Source organism: Haematobia irritans, chromosome 5, assembly GCF_050003625.1.
Source record: "Haematobia irritans isolate KBUSLIRL chromosome 5, ASM5000362v1, whole genome shotgun sequence".
Classification (NCBI taxonomy): domain Eukaryota; kingdom Metazoa; phylum Arthropoda; class Insecta; order Diptera; family Muscidae; genus Haematobia; species Haematobia irritans.
In genome coordinates this window covers 122,609,623-122,626,059 of record NC_134401.1, presented here as the reverse complement: position 1 = coordinate 122,626,059, position 16,437 = coordinate 122,609,623, and the positions used below count along the sequence as shown (strand labels likewise).

General features: G+C 33.4%; 1 protein-coding gene across 1 annotated transcript in view; it reads left to right on the top strand.

The window, feature by feature from the left end:
* Positions 1-16,437, top strand: part of LOC142240026 (uncharacterized) — a 105,663-nt gene that overhangs the window by 52,645 nt on the left and 36,581 nt on the right. Inside the window, exon 6 of the mRNA XM_075311744.1 lies at positions 1,300-1,396. Within this exon, the coding sequence (XP_075167859.1) occupies positions 1,300-1,396 (97 nt within the window). The remainder of the gene's footprint in view (positions 1-1,299; positions 1,397-16,437) is intronic.

Here is a 16,437-nt window from a genome sequence, read left to right as displayed (position 1 = left end):
TCTATACCCCAAATCGGTGGGCCGGTTCATAAGGGGACGATATCAAAAACTGTACCGATACACAATATATTCGGCACACCCCTTTATGGTCCTAGAATACCTCTAGATTTCCAATTTCAGGAAACCCAAAAATTGAAATCGTGAGATCGGTCTATATGGGGGCTATTTCAAAACATGGTCCGAAAATCACTCTTTCCGGCACATCTCTTTATGGTCCTAGAATACCTCTAGATTTCAAATTTCAGGCAAATTGGATAAAAACTAAGGTCTCTATAAGCCCAAGACTCCAAATCGGGGGATCGGTTTATATGGGAGCTATATCAAAACCTGGACCGACATAGCCTATCTTCGAACTTGGCCTGCATGCAGACAAAAGACGATTCTGTGCCAAATATCAAGACGATAGCTCCTTTATTGAAGATTGTAGCGTGATTACAACATACATGCAGACGGCCCGACGGACATGATTATATCGTCTTACAATTTCTCCCTGATCAAGAGACTTTATATAGACGGCTATTTCGATGTGTTACAAACGGAATGACAAAGTTATTATACTGTCACCATTCTATGGTGGTGGGTATAAAAATGGCATGAATAAGAAGGCGTCGTTGTCTAATGTTAAGCATGGCCGCCTTTCTACCAAGGGTCACGGGTTTAATATAATTTTTCAGCGGAACACCATAATCTTTGTCTAGGGTGGTTTATAACCCCTACTTGATACTAGCAACCATATTTTAATTTATTCGTTTTTTCTACTTGTTCATCATTTGATACAACAATTTAAATTTTCAAATTCAAGCGCAACATGAGGTCTAAATTATGTTTCAAGTAAATAACATATTTAAAATAAAGTCTTGCATTATTATCAGCTTTATAGTCAAGTTACTAAAATTCATCTCCTAACTCTAAGAACAAAACATCTTCATTGGACAGTTTACCGACTTTTGGTCAATGAAAAAGGCTCCCTATGTCAGGAAACCATCACATTCGAATTTTAGACCAATAAATCTTTATGCTCAAATTGTTTTGTTGTACTTTTAAATTTAAATATGCTTTCAACAAACACCCTTTAAAATTTTTCACATACATACTGCACATATACAAATAAACAGATGCTTTTAAATACTATTTAGATATATAAATAATAATAATAATAATAATAATAATAATAATAATAATAATAATAATAATAATAGTATGAAAAAAACAACAAACCTATTTAATGGTTTTTAAATTTGGTAAAATCTTCTCTTTGTATTATTAAAAAAAAAAAACAACAACAAAATAGGTTTTCAGATCGCCGTGCAATCTTTGGTTATTCCCTTAGAGCCGCCTAAAGAATTCAATGCTGACCATGGTTACATTTATGCCATTCGTAATAAGGATGGAATACGTTTGTTCCAGGGAAAGAAAATTAATTAAAAAATGTTGAAATCTATATAATTACAGCCTTTGCAACTATGAACAAAACCTTTATTTTATAATAAAGATATTTTAATTCAAATATATCTTATAAACTTTGTTTTGTTAAATGTGGAATACTTGAGTTTGAAATTTGCATCATTTAGTTAATGTTGTATTTTTTTAAGTAAAGCAAATCTATAATAATATATAGAAAACCTCTTCACTTCATACGGACATGTCACCTCTAAAAAATTAGTTTTTTACTTCATCGAGCATTCGAGCACATTTTTCGAACTTTTGGTCAATCGAAACGAATTTTTTGCTGTAAATTGAAAAGACGAAAAACATTTGAAACTATCTTAACCTTGCATGCGAATATCTCATCTTTATCTCTCACAGAAAAAAATGTTGGGATGAAGTTTTAAACACTGGAGAAGCGCATACAAAAAAAAATAATACATTCCACTGATTTGTAGACCACCAAAGTTTTCTTTTATTGGTTTATTTATCTTTTTAAAACAAAAAAAGTTTGTTTATTGTCCCAAACGACCTTTGTTTAGCGCGAAAGAAACAATGTTGACAACAAAATATAAAATATATACTGACAATAGAAGTGCTGCTTACAGTGTTGTAATCCTGTAACCGTCTATGCTATTAGATTTAATTTATATTTTTTATATGTTTTATATGTCTGATTATAAAGCATTCAATTTGCTTATATTGATATTATTGCAAACTGAGTTCAATTAATAGCAAACAATTTTAGCTTTTATATCTTCTGCTGCTACTATTTTTCTATTATTTTGTGTCAATCTTAATCGGGTGACTTTCTGTCCTCGATTGTATTTATACCCTCCACCATAGGATGGGGGAATATTAACTTTGTCATTCCGTTTGTAACACATCGCTCTAAGACCCCATTAAGTATATATATTCTGGGTCGTGGTGAAATTCTGAGTCGATCTAAGCATATCCGTCCGTCCGTCTGTTGAAATCACGCTAACTTCCGAACGAAACAAGCTATCGACTTGAAACTTGGCTCAAGTAGTTGTTATTGATGTCGGTCGGATGGTATTGCAAATGGGCCATATCGGTCCACTTTTACGTATAGCCCCCATATAAACGGACCCCCAAAATTGGCTTGCGAATCCTCTAAGAGAAGCAAATTTCATCAGATCAGGCTGAAATCTGGTACATGGTGTTAGTATATGGTCTCTAACAACCATGCAAAAATTGGTCCACATCGGTCCATAATTATATATAGTCCTCATATAAACCGATCCCCCGATTTGGTTTGCGGAGCCTCTAAGAGAAGCAAAATTCATCCGATCCGGCTGAAATTTGGTACATGGTGTTAGCATATGATTTCTAACAATCATGCAAAAATTGGTCCACATCGGTCTATAATAATATATAGTCCTCATATAAACCCATCCCCCGATTTGGCTTGCGGAGCCTCTAAGAGAAGCAAAATTCATCCGATCCGGCTGAAATTTGGTACATGGTGTAAGCATATGATTTCTAACAATCATGCAAAAATTGGTCCACATCGGTCCATAATTATATATAGCCCCCATATAAACCGATCCCCAGATTTGGCTTGCGGAGCCTCTAAGAGAAGCAAGCTTCATCAGATCCGGCTGAAATTTGGTACATGGTGTTAGTTTATGGTCTCTAATAACCATGCAAAAATTGGTCCCCATCGGTCCATAATTATATATAGCCCCCATATAAACCGATCACCAGATTTGACCTTCGGAGCCTCTTGGAAGACCAAAATTCTTCTGATTCAGTTGAAATTTGGTACGTGGTGTAAACAGGTCTGTATCAAACTTTTTTAGGTTTGCGACTGTCGCAAAGTTGTAAACGTCACATACGTGTCGTAAATGTAGAAAAAGTAAAAAAGTCACAAACTGAAAATACTTTAGTCGCGTCCGCTAGGCAGCGAATTCGATAATATCCAAGACGATGGTATGTGCGAAGAAGTTTAAATTCTTAGGAATGTTCACAATTTTCGGTTTTAGCCCCCACATTTTCCCTATTGCCTTTTGCACGAGTACAGGGTAACCATGGATTTTCTCGTCCTTTCTTAGCTTTAAGTTCAGTCTCCTGTCCAATATAACCCCAAGATATTTTGGACACTCACCAACGGGAATTTCGATATCACCTATGAAAATAGGCTTGAACATGGGAAAATGTTCACAAATTTCTGCAGAAACTCACAGCGAATACTGTCAAACTAAATTAAAAAATGTTCAGGATTTCTTCTATTCAAAATTTGGTTTTCTACAGTAGGTTTACGACTTTTGCGACATACGTCGCAAATGTATGTCGCAAAAGTCACAGTTTGTGACAGGCCAACCCTGGGTGTAAATATATGGCCTCAAACACCCATGCAAAAATTGGTCGAAATCGGTCCATAATTATATATAGCCCCATATAAACCAATCCCGAAATTTGGTTTTGGTGCCTCTTGGAGAAGCAAAATTCATCCGATCTGGTTGAAATTTGGTTCGTGGTGTTAGTATATGATATTTAGCAACCATGCCAGAAGTGGTCCATATCAGTCCATAATCATATATAGCCCCCTTATAAACCGATCCCGAGATTTGGTTTTTAAGCCTCTTGGAGGAGCAAATTTCATCCGAGTCGGTTGAAATTTGGTACATTGTGCTATTACATGGCCGTTAACAACCATGCCTAACGAGGTCCATATCGGTCTATAGTTATATATAGCCCTCAGATAAATTGGAGATCAATCACACAAAAATTGGTCCATATCAAGTTCATAATAGTAGCCCCCATATAAACGACCCCCATATTTCAATTCTGGCTCCCTACGTACCGTGCAAAAGTCCATATCGATTCGTAATTATTTGTAGACTTACCTATACATAACTTTTTAGTCTAATATATACCACGTATGGACTAATTCACAATTTTGAAAACTATGTTAAGAAGTTTTAAGATACCTTTGCCATCGGTAAGTATTACCACAACGCAAGTAATTCGGTTGAGGATGACAGTCCTTCGCAGAAGTTTCTACGCAATCCATGGTGGAGGGTACATAAGATTCGGCCTGGCCGAACTTACGGCCGTATATACTTGTTTTTGTTTTTTATTTTTTTTAATTTAATAGTTAGACTTCATTGCATTTTCCGTATTTGTTCCTCAATTACAGTAAAACGGATTGTCTGTCGTTGTCTTAAGAAGAGTAAAGTACCACCCAAGAGCTTCGTAGCAGATCATGGTTACCGGTATTGTGTTATTGCTAAACAGTTACCAGTACCATTTTTTCAGGGAATAATAAAAAGTTTTTAACCTAATATAAGTATGTGATATTGTTCCAGGTCATCGGAGTTAAAACTTCAAAATTAAACTTTTGGCAATAAAACATTTTCTTGAAAAACAAAATTTTTTAAAAGCTCCAATAAATCCTTTTAAATTTGCATGGCCTCTCATAGAAGTTTTCAACTCAGGGGTATATAGAGAGAGTCTTTAACATCTCAGATGTGTAACACCTCACCTATGGCGTACACGTGTGAGCCTAGCCAAACACGATAATTGCCATTTACTAATGCATATCATATTATTCATGCTTGCTTGTGATGCTGAATAATTTGTTCTAATAAATGTAGAAAAAGTAAAAAAGTCACAAACTGAAAATACTTTAGTCGCGTCAGCTAGGCAGCGAATTCGATGATATCCAAGACGATGGTATGTGCGAAGAAGTTTAAATTCTTAGGAATGTTCACAATTTTCGGTTTTAGTCCCCACATTTTCCCTATTGCCTTTTGCACGAGTACAGGGTAACCATGGATTTTCTCGTCCTTTCTTAGCTTTAGTCTCCTGTCCAATATAACCCCAAGGTATTTTGGACACTCACCAACGGGAATTTCGATATCACCTAAGAAAATAGGCTTGAACATGGGAAAATGTTCACAAATTTCTGCAGAAACTCACAGCGAATACTGTCAAACTAAATTAAAAAATGTTCAGAATTTCTTCTATTCAAAATTTGGTTTTCTACAGTAGGTTTACGACTTTTGCGACATACGTATTATACCGTCGCAAATGTATGTCGCAAAAGTCACAGTTTGTGACAGGCCAACCCTGGGTGTAAATATATGGCCTCAAACACCCATGCAAAAATTGGTCGAAATCGGTCCATAATTATATATAGCCCCATATAAACCAATCCCGAAATTTGGTTTTGGTGCCTCTTGGAGAAGCAAAATTCATCCGATCTGGTTGAAATTTGGTTCGTGGTGTTAGTATATGATATTTAGCAACCATGCCAGAAGTGGTCCATATCAGTCCATAATCATATATAGCCCCCATATAAACCGATCCCGAGATTTGGTTTTTAAGCCTCTTGGAGGAGCAAATTTCATCCGAGTCGGTTGAAATTTGGTACATTGTGCTATTACATGGCCGTTAACAACCATGCCTAACGAGGTCCATATCGGTCTATAGTTATATATAGCCCTCAGACAAAAATTGGTCCATATAAAGTTCATAATAGTAGCCCCCATATAAGCGACCCCCATATTTCAATTCTGGCTCTCCACGTACCGTGCAAAAGTCCATATCGATTCGTAATTATTTGTAGACTTACCTATACATAACTTTTTAGTCTAATATATACCACGTATGGACTAACTCACAATTTTGAAAACTATGTTAAGAAGTTTTAAGATACCTTTGCCATCGGTAAGTATTACCACAACGCAAGTAATTCGATTGAGGATGACAGTCCTTCGCAGAAGTTTCTACGCAATCCATGGTGGAGGGTACATAAGATTCGGCCTGGCCGAACTTACGGCCGTATATACTTGTTTTTGTTTTTTTATTATTATTTTTTTTAATTTAATAGTTAGACTTCATTGCATTTTCCGTATTTGTTCCTCAATTACAGTAAAACGGATTGTCTGTCGTTGTCTTAAGAAGAGTAAAGTACCACCCAAGAGCTTCGTAGCAGATCATGGTTGCCGGTATTGTGTTATTGCTAAACAGTTACCAGTACCATTTTTTCAGGGAATAATAAAAAGTTTTTAACCCAATATAAGTATGTGATATTGTTCCAGGTCATCGGAATTAAAACTTCAAAATTAAACTTTTGGCAATAAAACATTTTCTTGAAAAACAAAAGTTTTTAGAAGCTCCAATAAATCCTTTTAAATTTGCATGGCTTCTCATAGAAGTTTTCAACTCAGCGGTATATAGAGAGAGTCTTTAACATCTCAGATGTGTAACACCTCACCTATGGCGTACACGTGTGAGCCTAGCCAAACACGATAATTGCCATTTACTAATGCATATCATATTATTCATGCTTGCTTGTGATGCTGAATAATTTGTTCGAATGCGAGTACTATTGCGATTAATAATTCCCTATTGCAGGACTTAAAATAATCAGAAAATTTGGGCGCTGGACGGATCAACTACCCAAAACTTTCAGTGTCGATCATAGTTTCTATTACATCCTTAAATCTCATAGTAACGTCGTTTATTTCAAGGGGATTACTTGCAAACTTTAAAATAATAAAGCGAATTTAAAATTTATTCTGATTGTGACACTTTTAGTTGTTTAATTGGCTTTTGCATTATATTGTTTTCTGTCATATGCTATTGAAGCCAAGCCCCTTTCTGCACTTGAATGTTAATTTTTTTTGCTACAATTTAATAGTTTGACTACGTCAATGCTTTTCCATATTTTTACTCAATTACAGTAAAACAGATTATCTTACGCTGTCTTAAAAAGTATAAAGAGTTTAATCGTAGATAATAGTTATTTCTATTGTATTATTGCTCAAAAGGTACCAGTTCTATGTTTCCAAGGAATAATAAAAAGTTTTTAATATTTTATATGATATTATTAGAGATCATTTACTTCATGTTATTATTAGAGATCATTTACTTCAAAATTAAATTTTTGGTAATAAAACATTTTTTTTTGAAAAAAATAACAATTTTTTAGAAACTCCAATAAATTTTCCAAAATTATGGAAATATATAATTGAAGATATCATGAAATGATCGGAATAATAAAAAATACATATATGTACATAACGTAAAAATTTTAATTGATAACTCTTGTGATATTTTAATATGGATACATTTTAGTTTAGTAAAATCTCCCAACATCACATGGACCACCGCTCAAAAATCTAAGTATACATCATCAAACGCGCGAGCACTTTTTTTCGTATATTTTGTTGATCGAAGCGAATTTTTAGGTTTAAATTATAACCAATTGCAACATTTTAAAACCTTTTAGTTTTGTATGCAAGAGAATATGTAAGGGTGTGTGATCTCTGATGTGCAACGTCTCACCTAAGTCGTACACGTGTGACCCAGACACGTACTATATCTCCAATTTGCCATTATATATGATATGATTTTGGCGTGCAGTACTTATTCCCTAATGCAGGGCTTAAAATAAACAGAAAATTTCGAAGCCAGACGAACGAACTACCAAAAATGTTCAATGTCGGTTATAGTTTCTATTTCATTATTAAATCTATTTCTGATATCGTTTATTTAAAGCGGGCATATACACAATTTTAAGAATTAATGCGAATTTAAAACTTATTCCGATTATAAATATTGCATTGAATTGGCTTATGTTATTGGAATTTCAAAATCAGTTCAATTAATAACGAACAATTTTTAGCTTTTTTATAACATCTTCCGCTTCTATTTTATATTCTTTTCTTCCTTCGTTTTCTTTACTTGATTGTTTTATTTATTTTATTACAATTTAATATTTTGACTTCTTCATTGCCTTTTTCCATTTTTTATTCTCTAAAATTACAGTAAACCAGATTCTCTTATGTTGTCGTAAGAGGAGTAAATTACCACCCACTAGCTTCGTGGTAGATCATGGTTATCGTTATTGTATTATTGCTAAGCATTTGCCAGTTCCATATTTCCAAGGAATAATTAAAACCTTTTAATCCATTACAAGTACGTGATATTGGGGTGTTAAAAATTCATAATTATACCTTTGGCATTAAAATGTTTTTTTTTTCGAACAGAAAAAGTTGTTAGGAAAATTATTCACAAAATTTGTATTGCCCACAAAGTAGTTCGGAGTTTCAGATTTTGTAAATTTTAACACAAATACTCCCATCTTTAACTTCTTATGACGCTACAGATATTTTTGCAATTTTTAAATCCAATTTATCTTTTCAACTACGAAGAAAATAATTACGTCTAGTAAGTTCTCTTGAATTTGTCTAAATATTTAGTAATTTTTGTGATATCGACATTATTTGTAATACAGTGTACTTTAAAATTTTATACCCTACACCATAGGATGGGGGTATATAACTTTGTCATTCCGTTTGTAACACATAGAAATATTGCTCTAAGATCCCATAAAGTATATATATTCTGGGTCATGGTGAAATTCTGAGTCGATCTGAGCATGTCCGTCAGTCCGTCCGTCCGTCCGTCTGTTGAAATCATGCTAACAAGCTATCGACTTGAAACTTGGCACAAGTAGTTGCTATTGATGAAGATCGGATGGTATTGCAAATGGGCCATATCGGTCCACTTTTACGTATAGCCCCCATATAAACGGACCCCCAAATTTGGCTTGCGAGGCCTCTAAGAAAAGCAAATTTCATCCGATCCGGCTGGAATTTGGTACATGGTGTAAATATATTGTCTCTAACAACCATGCAAAAATTGGTTCACATCGGTCCATAATTATATATAGCCCCCATATAAACCGATCCCCCGATTTGGCTTGCAGAGCCCCTAAGAGAAGCAAATTTCATCCGATCCGGCTGAAATTTGGTACATGGTATTAGTATATGGTCTCTAACAACCATGCAAAAATTGGTTCACATCGGTCCATAATTATATATAGCCCCCATATAAACCGATCCCCCGATTTGGCTTGCGAGGCCTCTAAGAGAAGCAAATTTCATCCGATCCGGCTGAAATTTGGTACATGGTGTTAGTATATGGTCTCAAACTCCCATGCAAAAATTGGTCGGTATCGGCCCATAATTATATATAGGCCCCATATAAACCGATCCCCAGATTTGACCTCCAGAGCCCGTTGGAAGAGCAAAATTCTTCCCATTCGGTTGAAATTTGGTACGTGATATTAGTATATGGTATCCAACAACCATGCAAGAATTGGTTCCTATCAGTCCATAATTATATATAGTTCCCATATAAACCGATCCCCAGATTTGACCTCCAGTGCCTTTTGGAGAAGCAAAATTCATCCGATCTGCTTGCAATTTGGTACGTGGTGATAGTATATGATATTTAACAGCCATGCCAAAAGTGGTCCATATTACTCCATAATCATAAACCGGTCCCGAGATTTGGTTTTGGAGCTCTTGGAGGAGCCAATGTACCAAGCCAAATCATCCGAGTGAGTTGAAATTTGGTACATTGTGCTAGTATATGGTCGTTAACAACCATGCCTAACTAGGTCCATATCGGTCTATAGTTATATATATATCCCTCAGATAAATCGATTTCCAATCACACAAAAATTGGTCCATATCAAGTTCATAATTGTATAAAGCCCCCATATAAGCGACCCCCATATTTCAATTCTGGCTCTCTACGTACCGTGCAAAAAGTCCATATCGATTCGTAATTATTTATAGACTTAACTATACATAACTTTTTTGTCTAATATATACCACGTATGGACTAACTCACAATTTAGAAAACGATGTTAAGAAGTTTTAAGATACCACAACCCAAGTACTTCGATTGTGGATGACAGTCTTTCGTATAAGTTTCTACGCAATCCATGGTGGAGGGTACATAAGATTCGGCCTGGCCGAACTTACGGCCGTATATACTTGTTTCTGAAATTCGATTGATATTGCACATATAGCGCAACTGTCGAAGTGACAAAATTTTTTTATATGTATACAACGTAACGGATTTTCATTTGTTTATGAATTTAAATTTTAAGATACATACATAATTAAATGGACTTAGGAGTAAGTAAGAGCAATTTTTAATTCGGTTTACGTCGTTTCGATTAACGTCGTCAAAACCAATCACGACATAAATCGAGGGATTACTGTACTTTATTCAAAAATGCTATGGTGGAGATGGCCTTAATTTTCACTTCACAAGAAGTTCTTTTGCGGTGATGTATAAAAATCCGTTGTTTATTTTTTGTTTACTTTTCAAATGATATCCAAAATACTGAAATAGCAACGGATGCTTAAGTGTCTTCCGCCCTATGAAAAGCCTATGTGAAATTCATTGCTTCTGATCCGATGTTGAACCAAACAAAAAATTTTCTTTGCTTTTTTGGCAACACATTTTCTGCTGAGTATATATTCGAAACAATGCAAAATGCTTGCTAATAGAATTTCTTTAAGTTTTCGTAAATATTTGATTGAAAGCTGCTTTGCAAATTTATTGTTTATTGTCAATTGGGATTTTAAATTTATTTTAATGTGGAGTATTTCTTATAGGTTTTCTAACAAAAAAGAGGTACTGTCTGTGGGAGGACGAAGTTGTAAGAACTTTTAATGTGGATCACAAATTCATTTATTACCTGAAAACTAAATCGAATGTAATGGCCTGTTCCTGTATATCGAACGAAAACTCATTCGAAAGAAAGGCAGTCACTCGAATTCGTATGAATTTGGGTTTTTCTATTTTTGAAAGTTCGTTTCGTTTGTAGGAGAATACATTGATTATCCAAAATGAGTATTTTCAAATTTTTGGCCTGAGAATTCAGTCAAATGTTAACAATGTTTTTACTTTTTTCTTGACACTTATTGTATATGTTCGTTTATTACTCGACAACAAAATATGAAGTGACTTGCCTTTCGAAATAGAAGAACAAAAATCAATTTTCTTTCGTTTGGAATACGAAAGAAACCTTTCGTTCGATATACAGGAACAGGCCATAAAATTTTTCCAAGGAATTGTTGTTGAATAGTTGGAATTAATAAAAAATAAAAATAAAATAATAATGCACTATCATTCATAATGATATGAAATATTTGACCTAGGTTATGGCAAACATGTTCCCCGTTCTTGAAATAGGTTTGAGGTGATCATATTCCTTCCTAGGTGCAATGACTAGGGAATTTTCTGAAGGTGTGTGACGCTAATAAAGCGGGTAATTTCCACATTATATCATAAAACGATCGGCTCAGAACCACCTTCTGAATCAATCATTTCCACTTAAATGAAAAGGTCTTCGTAATATTAACGAAATTTGTCATTGAAATTGAACCATGACATCATTTTGTAAATACATTTTATTTGTCATTGTGAAGAATATAATGTTTCTCCATGAAGTCGTATAATAATGTCTATGATCATATCTAAAGATGTTTTCATAAATACTAATATCGTTTCAAATAGAAATTGGAATAAATTGTAGAAAAAATGAAAAATTTAAATTTATTTTCCCCTGTCATTTTTCACGTCGTAAAATTGTCTATGTATACGAGTAATTGAAGTTTTTAATTTCGTGTAATGCAATACCTACTACGTTATTCAATGGTGCCGTCTTCACATCGTTATAAATAAGCATATATTAAATTTGTGTGTGTTTCAAGGATACTAATACTGGTCCAATACACATACAGAAGTCCACGGTTTGTAGAATAATCTGAAATTTTAACAAAATTTTTAAAAGCGTATATTTTGCCATTTACTTATTACATAAATACTTTTTTAGCTGTTATTATTCCTAAGCGACTGGGTTCAATGATGCAGCCTTTACCGTTATTGTTCACTGTCGATCATCCATTTTTCTACAAAATAATGAGCAAAAACTCGACAGTGCTTTTTAGTGGACGTATGCAACAATTCTAAGGATCAAACTTATAAGCAAACGTTAAGAGGTAAACTATAGATTAAAGATATATGCGCTCATATGTAGATCGGAAGTTCTAAATTACTTCTCATTTTGTGCACAGAAAAAAAGTAAACTGTTATATAGGAAGAATGAACTATATAAGAAGAATGAAATTGATCAAAATTGTGTTCCTTATTTTGAGATTTTCACAACGCGTTGTCAAAACCAGGAAAATTTAATGATAAAAATGCACTAAAAGTACAGATAAAATCATTGGCGCCAAATCATGACCATACAGTAGTTCATTCTTACTAGTTTTGGGGATCGTACAAAAATGTCCTTCTGCTTTAGTGCATATTGAACTTATGTGTGGACATTGAACATTATACTCACGTTAAGTTCATAAAATGTTTGAGACATACTTAAAAAAAAAGAAAATTTCATTGGACTGTGGAAACAAAAATACAAACAAATGATTTGTTTTCAATGAAAATTAGATAAATTTATTGTTAATTCAACTACGGACTTTTTTTGCGGTGTGTATATATTTAGGTATCATGAAGTTATTAAATAATTTATGAGAAAATATTTTTTAGTTTATTTGAATCAATATTCTCAATGATATTGGTGTCATTTTTAAATTGCCACGAAGATTTTTTATGAAGTATTTATGCAAATAAATTTGTCATTTACTGTCAAGGATGATGACTTTTTAACGCTACACTGAAAAAAAAGCTTTCCCGGTTCCAAAGATTTTGTCTTTACTCTAATGATTTTGGTATTGATTCCGAGCTGAGGAAACGGAGAATTGAAGTAAGGACAACTTTAAGACACAATTATCTTTTAAATTTAAGTGTTGGGTACTAGGTTGTTAGGAAAAAATTTATTTGTTTCTTTCTTCATGTGATATCATAGTCCTTTAAAAAGGTAGTGGTGAAAACTTAAATTTCTAAATTCGGACTCGATTTCTAGTATGCTATGTTTCAAGTCTTTAAAAATAAAGTAGTGAAATCACGTTTTTAACGCGTTGTGATTTGTGCACTGAAAACAAAATTGGAAACAAATTTTAATTTATTAATTGTTTAGCCTTTTTCATCATGTGCTATCAAAGTCTATTAAAAACGTGTTGATGACTACTTCCAAATTCCAATTTCGGACTCGACTACAAGTAACAATTGTGCTATCTTACAAGTAAAAAAAGACTTTAAAATAAAATGTTAAAAAGATCTCCCATTTTTAAACGCATTTTAGCTTTGTAGCCAAGATACAAAAAGTCGACAAATTTTAAGACCATTTCATTAATTTTAAATCCAAGACAACCCAGCAAACAATTTGGAAGTTCTCCCAAAGGCACAACTTTAAAAGCACTTCCAGAAGATGCACTCCCAATGATGTTCTTTATTTTAACTACCCATGAAGTTCTTTTAATTCAATTTTGTATAACATGGTTTTTCCATACTTTTAATGGGTAATTTTAACTTTCTTTGTTTCAAATCATTTAAATTTTGTCCAAAAAAAGGCTAAATCCAATCTGAAAAAATTGTGAATTTTTGAAAATATTTGGGGTAAAACGTTTCCGATAAGCGTTAGAATCCATTAAAAATTAGAAAAAATTATAAAAATTATTTTTTTGACAAAATATCACGAAATTTTTTAATTTACATCCAAAACGTTGAATTCGGATCACACCTTAAGAAGTGATGCAAATGCAGTGCAACAGCTGTTGAAATGGAGGACTTCCGTCCTATGACAAGCCCATGTTAAATTCATCGCTTCTGCGTCAATTTTGTACCACTTCCGGATCCAAAAAGAACATTTTCATTACTTTTTTAGCGACGCTTTTTTTGCTGGGAAGTTGATCTTAGTAAAACGAAATTTTCTTTCTTTCATGGTAGGATACCCAATTTTAATCACTTAACTATAGTGATAAAACGGTTTCATTGAAAAGTTTATCGACTTTTGGAGAAGGAAACAAACTTTATGTCAGAGAAATACGTTTTCTATGTTAAGCGAATTTCGCATTCGTATTTTAAAGACATCAAATTTTTTATTGCTTTATGGAAAAAGAAGAACGTGATAAATTGAGTCATTGAAAAGAAAACTCCAAATAGTGCTACTACTAAAATGCCACAGGACGTGTCCTTAGAAACGAGTCCAAGAACACGCAGAGAAGAAACATGATTGTCACAATCATATTCGAAGAGCAAAATAATATGATAGGAGCCATTTTTGCGGCGACCATGTAACATTTTCACCTGCAACCATGTTGGGTCAGTGAACATGGTTCTAAGAAAAATAAAATTGTCCTCATCTAAAATGTTATTATATTGATAAAAGAATTTTGTTTCCATTAAAAGACAATGGTCACGATCTAAAATGTTATGGTATTCATCAAAAATGTTTTTCTTTCAGTTAAAAGAACATTGTCACAACCTAAAATGTTTTGATCTTTATGAAAAAAAATTTCTTGGTCGAAAAAAGGACGCCACTTGAGAAAAGAAAACACAAAATTAACTTTATTTATTTGTTTCTATTTATTTATAAATTAATTCATTGTTTATTTGTATTTATAATGCCGTTCAAGCAAACATAATATATTTTTACACACTCTATTTTGGTTCAAATTCAAAAATATGTAATCGTTCCATATTTACGTCGTGCCCATCAAATGTACAAACGCAGGCATCATGTAACTGCAAATAAAAATAAATTATACCATAAGCAAAATGCATAACAAAAATCAGGTAAATTTTTTTCAATTACACTTTCCTTTTTTGTGTTCACATAAAACCACGTGCCACTTCTGAATAAATAAATTAACACAAAACACAATAATTCCGTATTCTCCGTCCATTCCAAGAAACAATCAACACACGACTGACGCGTAAAATGAAAATCGTGTGTATCTGCTCAATGTTTTTAAAATTATTTTCGCTGCAAACAAAAAATCAAATCAAATGGTCACGAAAACAATGTACATGGTCTTTATGGTCATGTAATGGTTCTAGACATGTCTATATGTAACCTATAAAAATACTTTTTTCTCTGCAAAAAAGTAAAAAAATGAATGGTCAGGTACATGATTTTCCCGACCATGTAATGGTCTCAAATTCTATCATTTAAATAATAGAACATGTTTGCCGCATTTGAGAACCATTTAAATGCTTATTGCCAACATATAATTTTCTCCGCTCGAAAATTATTTTTACAAAGAACAAATACATGGTTTTCGCGACAATTACATACTCTAGATAAGCATTAAATGGATGCGGCAACCATGTCCAAACATGTTTTTTCTGTGCGTGAACGTGATCAATTGAGTCATTGAAAAGAAAACTCCAAATAGTGCTACTACTAAAATGCCACAGGACGTGTCCTTAGAAACGAGTCCAAGGCTTGTCCTAAAGTGAAAATTTACCCCGTCAATGACAAACCCATGTTAAAGTGACCGGTCCCTTCCGTACGTCTTGGCCAGAACTAGGAACTAGGTCCATGCACACCAGGGACTAGTCCTGTACCATTCCTGCGTTTGATCCATTTCCCGTAGGGTAAGTTCTTAACTGACAAAGGAAATATGTATGCAAGGTTATAGATATGTCCACAGTGTTATTTAAAAATTCGATAGCTAACGTAGCACTAACAGAGCTTCATGAAAATGGGGGTTAATCTTATATTTATTCCGTTTTTGTTACTTTAGTAATGTGATAGCACGAAATCTATTTGTAGAACAACGCCTTGTTTCTTTAGTCAAAAACAATTACTGGTCAACAAATTTAAAGTCGATTTCGTTCATTTTGAATTTTTCAGAATTATTAAAGCCCAGTCAAACAAAATTTTCTTTCATGAATAGATCCGATTTTTAAGTCAAATCACTTTTGCATTATATATTTTTTGAAATTTATTCAACATTGAATGATAAAAGTCTTAACTTTCAGAGAGATATAAAACCGTTTTCCAAACCTTTTATTTGTTAAGATGTGAGCTGCGATATTATACATTTCGTGAGGATTTTAAGACCGATTTGTCTCATGGTGGAGGGTATATGAACTTCGTCCAGTCATATCTTTACGTGACTATTTCATTTGTTTGTCCTAATAAGTTTTTTATTGCTTTCTATTACATTTGTGTCCTTGTCCTTTTTTTACATAATTTTTATATTTTCTGTAATGAATTGAGTCTATGAATTAAAACTTAATTTTTAGGCTTTGTACTTATGA